Source organism: Ptychodera flava, chromosome 20 (assembly GCF_041260155.1).
Source record: "Ptychodera flava strain L36383 chromosome 20, AS_Pfla_20210202, whole genome shotgun sequence".
Lineage (NCBI taxonomy): Eukaryota > Metazoa > Hemichordata > Enteropneusta > Ptychoderidae > Ptychodera > Ptychodera flava.
Genome location: NC_091947.1, coordinates 37,095,243 through 37,116,018, shown reverse-complemented (window position 1 = coordinate 37,116,018; position 20,776 = coordinate 37,095,243). Strand labels below are relative to the sequence as shown.

General features: G+C 37.3%; 1 protein-coding gene across 3 annotated transcripts in view; it reads right to left on the bottom strand.

Moving 5' to 3' along the window:
• The window catches only part of LOC139120866 (1-phosphatidylinositol 4,5-bisphosphate phosphodiesterase epsilon-1-like), a 176,136-nt gene extending 170,628 nt beyond the window's left edge, over nucleotides 1–5,508 (bottom strand). For 2 of the 3 annotated variants that reach the window (XM_070685485.1, XM_070685488.1), the window contains exon 1: nucleotides 5,369–5,508. In XM_070685485.1, the coding sequence (XP_070541586.1) occupies nucleotides 5,369–5,413 (45 nt within the window). In that variant the 5' untranslated portion in view covers nucleotides 5,414–5,508. Of the gene's footprint in view, nucleotides 1–5,214; nucleotides 5,340–5,368 lie in introns of those variants that run through there. The other variant, XM_070685486.1, reaches the window with a different exon arrangement.
• Between the last annotated feature and the right edge of the window lie 15,268 nt (nucleotides 5,509–20,776).

Below are 20,776 nucleotides of genomic sequence, written 5' to 3'. Positions count from 1 at the left end.
GCAAGTGAAACCGTCACTGATGCAAACTGATTGTATTATAATGCAATCAGTTTGCATCAGTGATGGTTTCGCTTGCATTGAGTTGAGTGCCTGTGGGGGAAGTCAACATGACTGTGAATACAGGGACCGTCATCACTACCTGAATTTTTCAAAGGTTAGCAACATGCTGATCATTTACATATAAGGGGTGGACCATTTGATATCTTGGGGGGGTCTGGAATATTTTCGAAAAAAAAAAAATTTTCCCAGCAGATACAAGAGAAAAGCAAAATTCTGCTTCAGATGACTTATGAAAAAAACTGGCAAGCTAATGTGGAAGAAAAAAAAAACTATCACAGTATCAGCCAGAACCTTTTGGGATGTAACTTTTTCATTTCCGTGCACCCTTCTTGTCTTTCCAAAAGCCTCTTGAAATTAATTTTCAGTTACATTTGGCTTTTTGAATTGTTCACTGATTTTAGATAAGTGAACACACTCTGTAGATACATGCATATCATCTCTTGTGTGTTGACCAATAAATAATTTTGTTCTCTGGTATGATTGTGACATGGACAGATTGCACTGACAAGTCAAATGACAGAATTTCAGAAGATGTTAAAACAAAACTGTCATCGTCAAGTATTATAATCTGTGGCACATTTTGGCCAACCAATAAACCAATTTGCATTTTCAAAAAAGAAAATCGAAATGGAACTAATTTTCAATTTTCAAATGGTTTTATCATCTTGATTATTAACTTTTAGGCCTATTTCTAAATTTAAAATCTTTGGGCTGAGATTGAAATGTAGGAAACAGGTATGTATACTGTATATGTATAGGTGTGTATACTTAGGATGGCACTTTGCGGCCATTCAAATTTTCCTCTGACAAACTCTATTTCCAACAATGCACATTTCCAATATACCAAATGTCCAATTTTCCCATTTCATTTGGTGCGTGGTCCAGTATCTTTTCATTACTAGGGCAGAAATAACTGTCTCGAATTGGAATTAAGGTGTAACATTTATCTCAGTGTGACCAAATATACTGGGGGAGGGCTTGGTTATGATAATTCGCACAAGATACTTTTAAAAATTAGCGGGACTGAGGGACTGGTCAGTTTCTTTGGCCTAGGAGGCTGGTGGATTCATGGGGTCACCCTGTTTTTTACTGTGGTGATGGGGTCACCTATTATCTATTTTGAAATGCCCAATTGGGGGTCAGTGTGTTTTTAAATTTTGACGCGGGCTCATACTTGCCTAAAATGCATCAAATGCATCGTGCTAGCCATGAATTTCATTATTCAATTTCATTTTTCGGCGCGCCCTTCGGGCACGTAACTTTAATGATAATAAGACATTTTTCAGAGCCCCGTCCTAGCATAGGGAATTGCAACAAAGTCAGTCCCCAGGGGTAGGGGTGTCTTGTCTAAGGACAGGGTTCTTCCTGCTATGGTTTATTTTATTTTAATATGTTTTACTATGATATATATTGCCAATAAAGAGTTATATTACCAACCTTTCTTTGCAGCTTTGGTGTCTTTGTCTTATGTTAGCGCTGGTTTTGTAGCGATTTCTTTTTTCGTATTTACGTCCTTTGACAATCTTTAGCGAAGTTTCGTCACTGTGTTGCGTCTATTATCTTACCAGTTTGATTGCGTAATTCGCTAAGGCAAGCAAGGGTAGTAATTTAGTCTACTGGTATTATCTGAGGAGTTTGAGTGCCTAATTTGCCAAAGTAAACGAGGTAAATTACTAATCTGTGGACGCAGTCACCAGATTATCACCGGATTAACTTTGACAGAGTCAACAACGTACGCACCAGCAAGGTATAACTGAAGATACCTTGCTGGTGCGTTCGTTGTTGACTTTGTCAAAGTTAATCCGGTGATAATCTGATGAGAGCATCCACAGATTAGTAATTTACCCTTGGTTACTTTGGCTAATTAGGCACTCAAACTCATCAGATAATAGACGCAGCATGTTGATAAAACGTATACGCAAGATTGTCAAGGGCAGTGCTACGCTAAGAACCGAAACACCAAAGGCTGGTAGAATATATCTTTATTAGCGATACAACGAAACACCTACCCACCCTTGGGGACGGACATGTAGACAACCCCCTGTGGTACTAGTGCAAAACTTTAATGTATCAGACATACATATATCTGAGATATATGTATGTTTAAAATTTTTCGGCGCACCTTTGGGCGCATTTCCTTAAAATATCAAACAATATTCTTCAGCATGCCTTCAGCTGCATGACTTTCATACATCATATATATCAGGGATTACCCTGGCTCAAGAACGGCATGAGATAAAATCGCACATGAAAAAAAACAGTGGGAGAATTTCAAAGTCTGTGGGAACCGGACCTAACTTTCCCTGATTTTCTGCATATTGGTTAATTTGCATAACAATACACTCAGTGAGACAGTTTTCGGACGACCTCAGTTTTCAGACATTTAATGACATGCTGTTCGTTATACTCACTTCGCTCCGTTTTGATAGCGTTTTACAAGTCAGCTACAACATATTAAGTCAGGTGACGATGCCATTCTGTTTTGGATTTTTTTTTGGTAGAAGCTATTTCCGGTGCTACAACTTGTTGAAGTTAGCCACACCGTACGATACGAGGTGTCGAACGCAACACACAGGGACAGCCCGTGTCCGATATCTAAGCGCTATACACGTTGAAATATAGTTGCGTCGTCCATGGATTAAACGTAACTAATTATCACAAAATATTTCCATATAGTTTTCTAAACACATCGACATTGAAAATCGGGGTTCGAAGTTTCAAAATATCAATATTTAGCCCCTTATCACATTCAAAATACCACTCCGATTACTGCGATAGCAGTCCGATTACATGCACTCAACATGGGGGCAAAAATTTGGCAACTTTGACCCCTAAATGCCACTTCTGTCGGTGTTAACATTTTGAGGATAAACACAATACGTAAAGTTTCGAAAGGTATGATAATAAGATTTCGTTGTGCTCGTCATTTATGAAACGGCTTTGGGCGAAATTCACTACCCTGTCCGAAAACTGTCACACTGAGTGTAGTTGTAATCAGAGGCGATCGAATCCATACTTTCTAGTGCGGGAGTAACGGAAGTACAGTAGTCCAGAATAGTGCATTTTCGTTTTTTCTTCGCACTACCACTTGTACTGGACACGAATGTTCCTTCAAAAGCGCCATTTTGAGCGACGACAACACACTGTACATCAGCAATGAAAAGTTGCTGTATCGACTCCAATGATTTGTCAATGAACGCAAAACTTCCTGTTGGCAACCAATCACAAACGCTGTTGAAACGGGTAACTCTGCAACAGCTTTTTTTCTAGCGTAATTATAGCACTCTCTACAGCGACACAATGAGTGGTTCTGTACTGAAAACCTGCCAAATATTACCGATGAATTTAGATCGCATAAAGGTATCATGTACGCCCCATTTGAATTATCGGCGCGACTTTTTTGCTCAATTGATTTTTCTGAATGTGATTTTTCTGATTTTTGAGCGTAAATATCGCGTTATCGTGCCCCAAAGTGATCCCTGTATATATATATATATATATATATATATATATATATATATATATATATATATATATATATATATATATATATATATATATATATATATATGTATATATATAGATATATATATATGTATATATATATATATATATATATATATATATATATATATATATATATATATATTATATATAATCAGAGATATCTGGGTGTTTAATATTTTTTTTTCACACCCTTCGGGCGCAGTAAATTAATATATCAGAGATATATGTCAGAAATATCTTGATGTCTGTAAATTGAAAGTCTGTTTTGCAAAGTGTACTAATCATTATGAAATCTGCAGTTCATATGAAAAGCATGACAAGTTTCTGATACTTTTCTGTTTCCTCTATGAGAATTCAGTATTAGAAAGCAACATGCACTAATATTTCACAATCACATTTTTCTTACAACAGTTCTGGACATCTGGCTGTGAATACATTCACAGCTCTACTGTATTCAAACTTTAGAATTGACACTTTGAAGTTCCTATCTAACAACTGACATGACAACAATTTCATTAAACATTGAATGACTGAATGTTTAAAATATACTCCAAAAATTAATATATATATATATATATATATATATATATATATATATATATATATATATATTATATATATATTATATATATATATATAATATATATATATAATATATATATATATATATATATATATATATATATATACTGCATTATTCGATTTATATTCCACTTTTTTTTTTACCCTTGTCGTGCGTAGGGGGTCACCCTGTTTTTGAAAGTTGGAATAGGGGGGGGGGTCAGCCACTTTTTGACGTCGGCAAAAAATAATCCACCGCCCCTCAGGGCAAAGAAACTCACTAGTCACTTATGTACAAGCTATTGATGTATGATAAACAGATTGATTTTGCAACATCACTGCATTAAAAAAAAATTCTTTGGAGGAAGAATGCAAAAAAAATTGCCAGGATTCACAAGGAAAACAACAACATCCAGTTGAACATGTGAAAAAAAAATGCCCCCCAAAATTCTTCCAGACCCCCCCAGGATATCAAATGGTCCACCCCTAAGAAATATAAGCAACCTCCTTCCACTACATTACCAAAAATTCCTGCTACTCTCTGTACACTCCTTCGACGCGCCGCATGGTGGTGCTCTGTTTTCTGCGGTTCCGTAGCCCAAGCCCAAGCCCACTCCCCACAACAATACCAGCCAGGGAGTGGTAGGGCTACGGAACCGCAAAAAGTGATCTGTATGACCCATCCATCGTACTCCTCTCGACTTGGCCCTGTAACGACCATATCCGACCCACTCATTATTATATTCCTCTACCATTTTAAAGCATTTAAAGAACATACGATGTTGGAAGGCTAGTATCATACAGCATAACATAAATTTTAGCACATCAAATGTGGAAGGATAACATTAGAGCTCTGGTAAAAGACTTGGCCGTCACAAACTTAATCAGATGACATCATACCTGCTTTATTTCACGACTACATAGAACTAGAGTGGCGTGCATCCCCTTTCATGAAACATTGATGGAGAGCACGCGTGGATGGAGAGGTAGCGATAGATCACTTGAACCGAGATTATGACATTGTTTGTTTTCACGATTTGAACACTATCTGAAAGTCGAAAACAATACTAATATAAAATCACTAACTTATGGATATATTCAGACTTGGCTCCTTCAAACATGACCTGATGGCGCATTCGTCACCAATCACTCAGTGACCTTCGGGCCCGCGGATAGACTGGACGTTTACTTGGATTCATTTTAAAAATGAAACTGTTGTCTTGAGTAAGTGTTGTGTTACCTGGACTTGAACAGCTTCGGTTCCACTTATACCCAAATCATGCATGGTACGACGTGTTCCCGGCGTTTATACGGCCTCACGTCACAGAGAGGAGGGAGGCCGCGCAACGCGCGCACGGAACGCACAATATCGTACCCAGGGCCGTCAACTGGGCCGTCGGGCTACGCGCATGTGTGATGCTTTAGCCCAACCTGCAACCAAGCCACGTGTCTAGCCTTGTCATCGCATCGGACTGTCTCCGCCAATTACCCATGAGTCTCCTTAATCACTTTCTTCTGGAAGGAAACTTTGTTAAGCTTTGTATGATTGGCTAAATTGTGGTGTGTGATCCATTTACCGCCAATGAAAATGTATGTTCCTCAATATGGCGATACAAATGCAAATAAGGTTGCTATCTTCGTCCAGTCTTCATCGAGTAGAGCTGAAGCTGCACCCGGGGGGCCGGGCGGGGGGGGGGAGGGGTTACTCCCAATATTTTCATATGGGGGTGTGCGGCCTAAGTTGAAAACATCGTCCCATGCAAATTCCAAAAGCCCAACCATTGTCTAGGGATTTCAAGCCAAAATCAGACCAAAAGTTAAGGATTTCAACTACAAGCCCTACGAAACCATAAGTCAAAATAACCTGAACAGTGGTCTTTAGAATGCTTGTATGCATACATTTTTTTAATATATTACCAATAAATCTTGGGGAAAAACGCCTAAAAGGACGATCAAAATTAAGTGAAAATGAAATGTAAAAATCTTTTATTTCCAAAGTACCACTTTCTAATGAATTAGGCCTAACTAATAGGCTAACTACTAAGTGTAATCAATAATGTTTTTAGGATAATTATGATCATGTCACATGATAGGCCTACTGTATACCTGGGCCCGATATAGCACAGAGTTACTGTGTAAGGTTTTCATTAGGACAACTAACAGGGGGAGAATTTGAAAGTAATAGCGCTGATCGCAGATGACGTCACTGTTCTCTCATTAATATGCATAAATAAACATTTGTCCGCATTTCCGCTTAAACGACGAAAATAAAACCTGCAAGTGTTTAGAAAGGCTATTTAGCGTCACACTTATTTCTATGAATTGATGACTGAGACTACAAGCTGCAACAACAGCCGCGCATACAACGACAAAATTTGTCCGAATCCCCTTATTTGTCCGAAAATCGCGCGCGTGCAGCTATATTTATAGGTGAGCGGCCAGGACAGCTGAAAAATCGGTTTAATAGACCCACCGTACCCAAAGCTATGTCATACCTCATTTGAAAGCTTGTTTTGTCTACTTTTCGAAAATGCCTGCTGTACTGTCAAAATCTGGCAGCGTAACCATGGTAACCGGCTTCAAACAAAGTACACCTAATAATTACGATTTATGGGCAGGGACCGATATAACGCCCTAAACACCGTCTAAAAGTTAAAAGTAATAACTGACTTGAGTCTATCTACAAGTATACTGTGCCATTCTGCAGTAAGCTACAAGTCACGTGACCGTTTGCGACATTTTCCCGCCGAAATAAGAAGATTTTAACTCTTCCGTATTTCAAAACAGTAACATCGTTCGATAACCGTCATTGTCTGGATTCATTAGCCCTTTACTATTACAATTTAAAAACAGTAATTTGCAAGTTTAACAGTTTGAAATTCAAATTCATCTCCTAAAACATAAAAAGCACGCACAAAATTGAAAACAGCATGACTTTAATACACAAATAGTAAACAAAAGGATTGAAAATATTATTCAACATTGGCTTTGTCTTTCGGCCGTGCGTGCAATGGTGATAACCCCGGCTTACCAACCATTTAAGTAACTATATAGGTTGCATTCAGATATAAAGATACCGAACCTAAATATTAAATAAATAAATCAGCAAAATATGTAAATTAAATTAATTAAATGATATGCTAATTAAATGATATGCTAATTAAACCACTGAAAATGGGCCGATTAAGCCCGAATGGGCTTGAGCTAGTATAACTATTGCGCTGATATAGAAACACAAATTTATGTAGTTGAAAATAAATTCAGAGGTATTATGACAGAATCTACATACTTTTAATGGTAAATTATGCACAGTAATCACACATTGTGAAATATTAAGGTTCTTATTTTATATTAATCTTCACTTTTGACCTCAAATTCATGTGTTAAAGTATTGCCACATGTTTCAACATTAGCCTGGCAGGTACACAAATCTGTGCAAGGTAGGTTATTTTGGTGGCATGCACACACAGCTATGCACCGGTTCCTGCCGTGGCATGAGCATATCAAGTCTTTGATGAGATCTCAGAAGCCGTTGGACCTTCAAAATAAACCGGGGACAATTTTAGGTCAGTTCTCTGCCACCCATAATCAGTTGGTGTTCCTAAATCAGGCATGCTTACATGTGCGGATGTCCAAATTTTAGTTTGCCACATTGCTCTAAGTACGTGCTGTTTGAAGCTAGCTTCACACGGAGGCAACTTTGACAGTGAAGCCTCCCTTTTTGTCGCCAATTTCACTCGCAACTTGTTTAAATTGTGATGCGACATCTTTTCTTTTTGTTTTGGGTCGTACAGAATAGCTATGTGTATTTCGAACAGAAGTGGTGACACCTTTTTCTATCCATAGTTCTTTGAGATGTTGGATTTCAGGAAAGTAATGTACTGCTAAAACTAAAACATCTGTATCGGGGGATTTGATTATGACACGCTCTACCATTTTAACCAGTCTCATTTACGAAAATAGTATTTATGGCATGTAGTAGCATACGTGTATCGGCTTCTTCCTGAGTGCTATACATATCGTGCATTTCATAAACACCATTTGCTGTAACACATTTTGTTTCTTTCCCATCTGCAAAACCTCCAGCAAGTACAAGTTTCCATTCTGGATGGAGACTAAATTGCAATGGGGCGTGGTTAACTAAGTAGCCACACAGGAATTTGGTGAGAGATTGTTTTTTTCAGGAACAGCAAGAAACTTATTCCAAGGGGGCATTGAACGTCCACCAATTACATTGTACTGCCTGGCACCCTCAACACACAAGTCCTGCGTGCTCTCTCCTCACTTTTGACTGAGTCCTGGACATCGTATCTATCAAAAACATCAACAACTGTTATAGCCCTATCAAAACAAGTGATTAACTGCCTCAAATAGGCAGCGCCAAGGTCGTCAAATGTTTCCAAATTATTACCTTTAATCATTTGAATAATAGCCATTGCATCGCGAATGTATATAGTTGAACATTTTTCTATAGTTGGAAGCGTTTCTTGACTTATAACAGTCTCTTCGAGCTTCTGACCAAGTTCCGCTTTTGTACATTTTCTCATTGTACCATCTTCGTGGAAAAGAGAGATTGGAACTGGTCCAATAGGATGACTTAGGATATTATCCAGAGTAACATCATCCCGACAATTCGCAATTGTTAGAGCACGGCAAACGCGCACTAAATATTGGGTGCATGAATGGTCACGTGACAGAAAGTTATGAGATGCGGTGTCGAGAAGTTAAATATGGAACTATAAAGATGTAATTACAACTGCAAGCTGTAGAATGGGTCAGTTTCAACATATTTAAAGACGATACCGCTCTCACGCACGCGTATTTAGAGTTTAATATCAATTTTAACAGTTTTAAGGTCACGTGACATAGTAATTATGCAAACATATTTCATAATTAATACTCTGTTTTTACAGTATGGATGATAATATAACACACAAAGCAAATTGGTAACTCAAACCAAATCCATTCCATCAAGAATTGCAGACATGGTAAAAACGTTGAATTTAATGCACTTTGGTTAAGGCCGTTTCCCATGGTAACGCTGCCAGATTTTGACAGTACAGCAGGCATTTTCGAAAAGTAGACAAAAAAAAGCTTAAAATGAGGTATCGCATAGCTTTGGGTACGGCGGGTCCATTAAACTCGAAACTAAGCCACTTTTCTTGAATTGGCCGCTCGCCTATTAGTAACAAACCCGAAATCGCGATCAACGCTATTGGGAGAACGCATGACAGGTCGAGTGAGAGAGCGCAAGAGGGGTGTCGACTTTCATCTCTGGCGTCGAAAAGTTTGAAATTGTTGTGTGCAGCGGTGCAGTCTGAGAGTTGTTTTCATTTTACTACCAGCTAAATTATTCAAAAAAGTGTATAAAAAGAGGGGAAAAAGACTGGAAAAGGAATTCCGGGAGGCACTACGCTGGCGTGTAGATCTAGGTGTAACCGCGTAGTTAGAGTAGTTTTAGTCTCAGACTTAGTTTATTGTTTAGTTTAGTTAGGGGCATCCTGGTGTCTCTCCCTTAGCAGTAAAATTGCCAACCACCGTATATCTTCGTCTCCATACGCGTGTGAGTACATGTTTCCCCAGTATTTCCCAGCTTAAGTTCCCGTGTACCTCGAGCTAAGCAAAGCGAGTAAGATTCCGCTACGCGTACTGTGGTCTGAAGTTCCCTGGATCCTGATTCAGAACAGCATAACACTTCCTTACAATCCTTTACAATTTGATATTGTTGTGCACTGAGTAAAAGTGTTTGAAAATGGCACAGGACATCCCAAAAGGAGAGAGCGAGAGGGGGCTCTTGCATCGAAAATTTTGAGATATTGATGTGTTCACGGTGCAATACTGTGCAATCTAGTGCAATCTGAGAGGTGATTCAATTTATTTTGCACTAGGTAAAGTGTTTGAAACTGACTTTGAGCGAGCACTGATATTTTTGGTACAAACTAGTTTTGCATCATGCTGACTCCCTTCAATTGGTCTAAACATGTGCGCAATCAGACCATTAAGAGATTTAAAGGACTGAAATAAAAATATGGGAGGCATGGCATTGTTCTTGATGTACGCTTTGATCTGACTGAAGACAAAATGATGTTTGATATTTACATCATACAACAATAAATATTATTTAACTCTACAATTTCTTACCTTGTTAGTGGCAACCATCCATTGTAAAATGTTCAGAGGTTTTTACATGTATAGACACTGTGTTGACAAGCCAATAAGTGAGTGTCTCAACATGCTTTGGGCAGAAGAACAAGAACTTGCAATTGGCACATAGTATAAAAATGGTCAAAAGTCATCAAAAGATACAGATACTGGCTCCTTTCAGCCCAAGCAAGTATGCTTGATAAACTTATATTGTCGCTTCACGTGTGAAGTACATTTTCTTGTTGTACTCACTATAGCATGCTGAATATCCATAGCTCAGTTTGTCATTAGAACTTGTGAATGAGTGATATCATGATGCATTCTAGAGTTCTATTTGAACTCAAACTTTAATACCTATCAACAACAGCGCTTCTTGCACATTTTCAAGTTATATGAAACAGACACAGTAAAAATCGTACAATTATTTACGCTGAAACAGTCTGACTCAGTTGAAAGTATTATTTTCTTACCTGGAATTTCAGGCAACGAATTCTTTTATAATCAGAAAATACAACCCTTGGGCCTGTATCTGGTCTTAATAGTGATCTGGTGGTTCCATCGATGAATCCTCAGCAATCAGGCAAGGAACCATTGTGGTGAATTACTGCAGCAAACGTCATCGGTTAAGACATGTAACGCCTTAAATTTATGATGTTTTGACCTTTTAGCCACATCAATGATTTTATAACTTTTTCACGTTGAAAGTACACGTGGAATGAACATATGTCACGTGAAATCACCACATCTCAGTTAGCCAGATTATGTGTTAAAGAAAATGTAAGTTCAATAGCTGTGTTATAATTTTAGAACAGAAATGTATAAAAAGCCAATGATTTCAAGATTCGGGAGACGATTCTGGGACGATTTCTTTGGCAGAGATCATTCATTGTAAACCTGAGTACGGACTTAATGCCGCTCTGCCTTAGAAATAAAGATCTGAAGTGGTGAGTACAACTGACTTCTTGGTGTGCGCTCCAGTTACTGAAAGTATTACGATTCCCCGTAGTACCTCTCGGCTGTTTGACTTTGAGTGAGTGAATATTCCGACAACTTTAAGTCACGAAAAGAGAGTCGTGACAGACACACCAAATTCAAGGATGTGAGAAGATAGCCAAATTCCCCATGGATGTGTTCTACGATCTGCATACAAGGCCACATGCAAACCAATAACAATTGATATGAGTACATACACATTGACAAATTTCGAACTGTTGTTTGCTATAAAACTGAAAACATACCTGTTACTGAGACATTTTGATATTCCATGGTCACATATGAGTCATGTTTGCTCCTACACGATTCATCGTAGAACATCATTGTATATAATTCCTTTTTAGTTTACCACAAAAATTAACACCGATTATTGACACGTACAAGTAAATGAATAGAGAATAATAAAAAGTGATCTGCCACATTGAAAATGATGCTTAGTTTTGGTTCTTGTCTCCGAAAAAGTTAAATCAAATCACACAAGTAGTCGGCGTAGAAGAATTAATCAGATTAGTAGTGCCTCCATACTTGTTTCTGCTGTTCCACTGTATCCGACTATCTTCTCCTGTTGACAGCACATGATGTAGCTTTGCCAAATCGTGTTTGGCAAATCTGCTTGTATTTACATTAGAGCTGGCGGATGAAACGTTTTTCCATTCATTTTTAAGGAATTACCTACCAAACTGCGGAATCTGACTGTGACTGTTCAGATTCCACCCTTATAGCCAATGCAAACCGGTGGAACCTCTACCATAGGGTCCTCAGTCTCCGATGATATGATGATGATGATGATGATGATGATTAAATATCTAAAAATGGAGAAAAATAAAAATTTGTTGTTGTTGTTGTTGTTGTTGTTATTGTTGTTGTTGTTGATAGTATTTGCAGAAAAGAACAAAGTATGAGCTGCGAAATTCAATACAGCCTAACTATACATATGCTGCAAAATTTCTCGAGGGTCTATGATACAGCCTAACTTTACATAGAATGAAATGGTGTTCAGAGAAAGTCCGTTCAAGTTGGTATAGTCGTCAAGTACACACAACCACCGTACTAGTGGGAGACACGGCCTGCCATACAGAAGCTTGCTCGAAGAATACTGAAAATGTAACCGTTTCCATAAAATCTTCTGCATTCTGCCTATTATAAATAATGGGTGATGGAACCGAATAATGGGGTAGGTGCAGGAACTTTACTGACATACTGTGTGCTAGTGGCGCACTTTGATACATACTTGTTTTTACACAATTTTTTTATTGAGGTCACCAAAATAGTTTACAATTTCAATAGTGGGAGGATACATACATGTCAAATACAAAATTACAATGCAATGATATCAATAAATATCAGTCAAGAAGTCTCAGAGACTATGTGCATATAAGATTTTCCAACTACATGTAACAAATTCATTGTATTGCATTGTATGCGGTTTTAGGAATAAGAGTTGTTAGAATACTACCCCATTTCTTGTTGTGTAAAGTCAATTTGTTCTTTTTGACTGCTATACCATAATATTCTACTTTCTTATCTTTTGTTGTAATCTTTTGAAAATCAGATAATTTGGCTTCTGATTTTTAAGCTTTGCCAGATAAATATGACGTTTGGCAATCAAAATTAGAAAATTAATCAAGAGAGGTTCTTATTTCCAATTAGTATTTGTCTTGCACTGGGAAAATTTAAACATTAGGACCAATTTTACTACCCCATAATACGAGAAAACCATCCCAGAACTCCATTGTAAATTCACAGTCATAGAAAATATGTGATAATGTTTCAACTTCCTTTTATACAAAAAGTACATTTATTTGATGGATACCTTGGTGGTGTCATTTTAAACAGAACACTATTGGTAGGTAGAATGTTATGCAGAATTCTAAACTGGAATTCACCGAGTTTGGTATCGATTGTAACCTTGTAAGGAAGAGACTAAAGATGATACCAAAGATCAATATTGAGTCTTGTATTAAAAATGTAATTGAATAAAATTCTGATTTCGGAGGAACAAAACAGTAATCTATAATGGATTTCGTGATATTGCTTGTAGTACATGCATTTATTGCAATTTCCATAGAACCAACTTTAAAAGTGCATTGCACAGCTGATTGCTGCGATAGGACCAACGTGTCACAAATAACGATGATTTTTATCAGAACACAAACATCATAGCTACCGAGCAAACGCATCAGTGAAGTTTTAAATTATTGCTTACGTGTTATTACATGTTGGTTGCTTTACTGAATCTGATTAATATCTTATGAAGATTGGCAACGTTTCCACCTTTGCTTGTTCTTTGTTGTTGGCTACGACTATTAGAGTTAACGAGAACAGCAAAGGGCAAGCAAAGGTCGGTTGAAAGGTGAAAGCGTCGCCATCTCTGCAGCAGATTTAATAAGATTGGTGTAGACCGTACCCTCTAGCTCCAACATTCACACAAACGTATGTTATGTTACTTCACGAACATTAAGCACGCGAGTTGGCTTCTTAGCTGATTATTGAGCCCGGATGAACTTTTGATCGTAGGAATATGCAAATTGTTCGAATTCGTGTATAGATGAAAGTAAACTTACAACAATTATTTTGTATTTCACTGCATAAAAATCAAGATAAATTTAACTTCTTCGTACACTGTTTTTTACACAAAATATGATCTTTAAGGTAGTTCGTGCATCGAAATCGAAAGATTTAACCTTTTGCTAAAACTTCCCTCAGCAAACTTTCAACCTTTTCTTTCAAAATCAAGAATAAAAATCGGAGATCGTCGCTCAAATTTTTGTTCTAGAGAAAGAAATTACCCAATATTTACCGATATTTGAAATTCAAAGTGGCCCCAATGCCTGTGACAGGCTATGTTATGCATCTCTACGGGGAAAAATAAAATTCCCACTTTTCACAAAACGAAGCAGGTAAAATGTTATTTACCTATAAGCTTCAAAATGAGCCCAAAATAGTGGTGGGCTAAAAGAATGTTGTAAAAGTTTGAGTGTCCACGAGGCGCATATCTCATTCGTTTAGCGAAACTTTAGATTCATCAAGAAGCTTAGAATGTAAATGAAAAAAGGAGACCAATATTTGCTATTTATTTGATTTCAGTCAAATGCAAGTACCATCCCACATGTGAAATTGCCCATGCCATGAGAAGAGCTATTAAAAACTACAAGTAGACACTCATTTTAAAACAACATAAAGTTGAAGACAACGTCCTAAGATCAGTCATCATTAAAAGCTTGCTTCATCGTTAGCACCTCTCCTGTCGGTGAAATGACGAACACCACGTTGTGGCTTAACGAGACAGCGGCATAGGATCCGTTTGAAAGTGTGTCTGAAATCGCGATGGAAAAACGCGTAGATTAGCGGGTTGAGGAAACTGTTAGCGTAGCCTAACCACGTAATTGCTGCTTGAAGGATTGCATCAAGTTGACAGCCATGACAAAAGGGCATAATCAGATACATCAGGAAAAAAGGGAACCAACAAAATACGAAAACACCCATGATAATCCCAAGAGTTCTGACTGCTTTATGTTCACGTGATATGGAACGCACCTGACGACGAATTGTCTGTTGCTGCCTGTGGGCTAATTGGTGCGAATGACTCCATTCTGTCCACATTCTGTCAGCCTGCGACCTAGCAATTGCGTAAATTCGATGATACATGAACACCATGACCGACAGAGGCACGTAGAAAGACGTCAATGATGAAATGATGGCATATGCTCTATTTACTTGAAGTCCTCAGAAATGAGGATCGCCGAAATTTGAATGAGTACGGTCAGCATACCAACCCATGAATATCGGTATGAACGATATCATAACGGAGCATATCCAGACAAATGCTACCATAATGGAGGCATTCCTCTTTTTTGATTTTGCATTGTAAAGCAGAGGTCTGGTAACGGCCCAGTATTTGTCCACAGATATGATGCACAAATTCAAGATTGAAGCGGTACAGCACATGACATCGCATGACATCCAAAAATGACAGAACAGCCATCCGAAGGACCATTGGCCCTGTACTTCGTACGCCAATGCGAATGGCATCACCAGCACCGCCACAGTTAGATCTGCTACTGCTAAACTTGATAGCAAAAAATTAGTCACATTGTGTAGCGTCGAAAGCTGACAACCGCGATTAAGACAAGGATATTGCCTATAAGCGTCAGGAGAATGATAAAACCCAGAATAACTCCTGCAATAATCGGCTGTGATTGCAATTCACTGGTTGCGTAATTCGATGTGCAGTTAAATGATCCATTGAACATGATGTAAAAATGATCCATTGGAATAATTGCTCACTTGGTAAACCATATCGGTGTACTTCTTCTGATCGATATTAACGATTCTTTGTGACTTTGGCTCTTTAGTTGAACACATCAGGAATGTTTAGACCAAATGAGATCATTTTTGAAAGAATAAAGACTCCTCAGTGACGTTTTCGGTTGATCAGACACATTGAGAACCAATAAATAAATGAAGTCTACGCTTGCGCAACAGAAGTGAATCTCCCTAGAGATAAGAAAGTTATTTTTTGCACTGCATAAAAACTTTGAAATGCTACTCAACGTTCAAGTTTACTGTTTTCTTCAGTTTATAAAACAATGAATGATATGGAAATTATTTGGTTGTGTACTCTCTAGAGTTAGAGAGGATGATCCATTCTGTGAATTATCGTATACATAATCCTACATTTAAATGCCAGAGAGGAAAATTTTTACGAAAGAGAAAATGTTTCTTAGTATTGCCAGTTCCTCTTTTGCCAAGTATGAAGTTTTTTTGGAAATGTCGTAAAATAACACAGATATTTAAATATCACAATAATTCCTATGACGAGTACAATTTGGAAATATACTGCTTATTCGTATTGTATGATAACACTTTATTTGAAAGTTACGATAAAATTGCCTAGGAGTGATTTTTATACTTTCAGGTGAAATGCCATCATATTGATTGATCTATGAAACATGTCGCCATCGCATTGGTAACCATTGTAACCTTCCCTTTCTCTTATCGGCATGGTTCACGTAGATTCTGCATCGTAAACTATTTTATTGTTATTCAGATCAAATATTATAGTGAGCCATACTTCGCTTTAATTAGTCTGTGAGAGGTATACAAAACATATATACTCCCTTTCATACTGTTGTACTTCCAAAGCATTTTGGCAATCTATTACGTGCTTTCTTGGAATGACAATAAAGCAAAGGTTTAATTTCATGTTAGGGTGGACCATTTGATATCCTGAGGGGTGGGGGGCTTGGAAGATTGGGGGGAAAAAAGATGCCAGGTGGAGTTGCTCGAAAAAAAATCTGGCTTTAAGTGGCTGATGAAAAACAATTATGGACCATTGCGACTCGGAAAAAAAAATCTTTGCAATTGTTCGATGCACACTGCAGCATCAATAAAAATCAAGCAGTAGCTCTGGAGTTTTATAAAGCATAACCCATTTCAAGCTTGAGGAACAATATTACTTAGAATTTATTAAACGAGGAACTGAAATAAATACACAAACAAAAACACTGAAAATTGTCAAAAGTTACAGCTACTATCACTGTAGCTTTCAGCAACTGAAAACGAGAACTCGTCTGAAGTGGTCTCATTGAGGAAGATTTTCACACTATTTCAGACGGCTTTTCTCTCAGTCATCTCCTTTATATTCTAAATCACTGAATATGAACAATTGTACAGTATACATGACCTTCTGATTAGAGGAAGTATGCTGAAATTGAAATTGCTCACCAGTGTTTTCCAGAAATGTGTAAATCTGAATGTATGGATTTTGTCAAAATACCACAAGAAAGAAGACAGCCTGCCATGAACTGGGTCAAGTGGACTCAGTCAGTCAAGTGGACTGTTCAACTTGCTAATATCACTCAAACCAGGACACTTGTCAGACAATGACATATTTTTTTCAAGCACAAGTAAATGCCATAAATGTACATGATTTTTAATGTAGGATACCATCATCTCTTCTGATGACATCAGTGATGTTCTCAGAAAAGTTTTCACTGTAAGTTTGTTAATGCTTAATGTAGAACTCAGTAATCAGGTTGTTTGATTTGTATTTTCAGTGTGTTACCCATGGTATAAATAAAATCTATAAACTGATATTTTTGTAAAGTGAATCAAAAATGTACATGTATTTACATATCTTTATTTAGTTTCTTGAATATAGTCTGTGTGCGATAGAACAGCATCTTGTTACTGGGTGTGAAAAACCAAGCAAACAAACATTGCACCGAAATTTGGTAAAAAAAAAAATATCTCGAAGAAGGAAAGTGAAAAAAAAGTTGCCAGCATATGCCCTGTAGAAAAAAAATAATTCATGGTGAAGCAGGTGGGAAAAAAAATAATGGCTCTCCACCAATCTTCCAAGCCCCCCCCCCCCAGGATATCAAATGGTCCACCCCTTAGTTAAAAATCCAGAAGTCAACTTGAGACTCCCCAAGAAAAATGTCAATGTTGGGTGTAGAGTCCCTAACAAAGCGTTAATTGTGTACACGTTACACACATCAAACGTGAAACCATAAAAAACCAATTACATTGTAGTTTCAATGTGCACAGTCGGCGATTGACAACCTTAGCCCTCCACGATAAGCATTTTTTCGCCTTTCTTTCCGAAATTAACAGACACACGTCTTTGGGCGGACGGCGACCGACATCGCAATAGTAAAAGTTTACCAAATATTACTGTGTCTGCTGAAATATTTTATGCTTTTGCGAAAGGGAATGATAAAATTAAAACCCAATTTTTAAAATCTTTTCGGTATAATTAAAATCGTCGTGTTATCACGATTTTTAGTTATATTTAGGAATTATACTATATAGGTGATAAATGTCAGCATTTATCGAATGTGTGTAAAGAGGAAGATAATATGATCAAATATCTGGAAGACAAATGCGGCGCCTTTTTTCTCCATCGTTTGAAGTGTTTGCTTGAAAATGGCGTCGTCATATATCAGCTGTAGCTTCCGGTATCATACAGACATATTGTCAGATTGCTCAAAAACTCTAAATCATATCGCTATCACATTGGCAACCTTTACGACCTGTCTTTTATCTTACCGACATGTATGGTAAAACTGTACGTGAATTCTCCGAAGAAGCTCTCCAAATTCTGTATTTTACACTGGTTTGTACGCATTCAGGTCAAACAGTGATCCATCTTTGCTTTTAAATGTCCAAAAAGTATATCTTCATGTGCTGATGGCGGTTGTCATTACATGTGAAAGCAAGGCTTAGCATACAGTTGTAAGCAAATGACTGCAGGGCATATCTCAATGTTTGCGGAAGTGACATTCATGTGTGACTAAACATTATATCAATAATGGACCTCATTGGCGGTATGTTGTGATCCACAAATAATCGATTCAAATTAATGAGAAATCAACAATTTAGAATTCTTGCGAAATAAAGGTAGCTTTACGTCATGTGGTTCATTAATTTTGGGGCATCGTTAAAGTACGATGAACTTTTGGGACATTTGGGACAGACTTTGGGACTCAAAATCTAACCTTTCTTTACTATTCTACATTGTGTGCGGACTTTTGTCGAGTAAATAGAATTTTTGCCATCCTGAACGTTGCCCAAAAAAGTTAATCTTTTAATCTCCTCGTTATTTTAACTTTCGTTGAAGACTGTGGCACTTTGAAGATTTCTTGAGCATAGCATGGTCTTATGTTTAAAAAACTTTTGTTAGTCGATTTGTGTGTAGGCCTATTAATAATCGTTCGTCAGAAGGTTAGAAACGAGTGCACACAACTTTGAGGAATGTAGTTTGGGAGCTAGAAATTGCCGTCCAGTTTACTTCATTTTAAACGCCACAACTATCACGTGAGTTTTAAACAATTCAATTTACAAATCTCAGACGTTTAATCATTAGACCTTTTAAACAGTAGCCGCCAAAGTAACGCCCTGTAATCAAAGTTCAGGTAAAATCATCATTCGTAAAGTGAATCATCGCCTGTAATTATTGAATAAACTCGTATCAAGTTTCTGTTATTATAAATGTAAAGTCATAAAGCGAATGACAGCAGTGATAGGTTTTCACCTGTCTAATAACTACGTTACAGGAAGATTATACCTAGAGTTTGCTATTTGTTGTATTAATGACATTTCTATTATTACCCTTAAAAATGGTTTGTTCAACTGCACACTCTGTGTTAGATCAAATAGCGTAGGCCTAGTCATAGACCCTATTTTAGGGTCTATTGGCTTATGAAAGTAAATTAAATTGTCTTGTTGCGGAATAAAATGTAAATCAATGGTGATATAAAATCCCCCTCTGCCTTAAACCTACACAGGTGTTCAGCAATCATACAGTCCAAGACTCTAAATGTATCACCTAATGGGGACGGGCAGTTAGAATATGGATCATGTGAATAGCGGGGCTAATGATTCTTTCTGTAAGTGGTAACTCAATGAGAAGCGAAAGAATATTATGGTGAAAGATATAACATAAAGTTACAGATATTGCAAACATGTCATGATGCACAGAATATTTCACATGAAAAAGTACTTTTATAATAATTGTTTATTTGTTTATAGCGACTCTCTGCTTGAGCATTTTATCTATCATGATAATCTTGTAATGAGATCAGTTCTGTACAGTGTGTCATTGTCCAAGAGTTGAAGGGAAACTTTTGAGAATCAGTCACCTAGAGGTGTATTGATTACTTTCAGTTGATGAACAAATAACAAACGAGAATGTAATTGATGAGTACAGAAAGTGTATCATTATGTTGTTTTACGGTTTGTCTCTTGTTCTGATTTATCACGTGGTTCTGTGACAGCTGTAACTTTAAATTGACACGATCGACGTCAGAGTTTTGCTTATTTGTTCGTTTTATTCCGCTTGTTCTGAGACTTCGACATATCATAAAGACAAAATGCCATTTATAATATGTGTGTGTGTGTGTGTGTGTGTGTGTGTGTACAATATAATATAATATATCTATATCTATATCTATCTATATCTATATATATATATATATATATATATATATATATATATATATATATATATATATATATATATATATATATATAAATACTGGTTGTGGTATCAAAGCGGGACGATAGAAGGTTTGGCAACAGCTTTCAGTAGCCCTACGTCTCCTTCCTTTTTAGGTGTTTGGGATTGTCGCACATAGAAGAGTCTGACGAAATGCCCTTCGACTATCATTAAAAAAATTAATCCTGCTTATTTGCTAGTATCACTTTCTACTCTCCCAACTTAGACCTTATCGGAAAATCTCCCCACTACGAAAGTGCCCATTATTTTTTCCATCCCCGAAGGAACTCGCCGGGCCCAATCAGTTTGCAGTCCCAGTTTGCGGTTTGAGCTACCTTTACATACATGCGTACTGCCTGGCCACACTCTGGCCCTTTCGCCACTGCCGCAGAGCAAGAAAATTAAATTTCAATTCAAATTACTTTATTCAAATTTCCCTTCCCGCTTACGCTCATAAGGGAAATCACTGTTCCCCGCACGCTGACACGGAAAAATTTCCCTCCAAGAAAT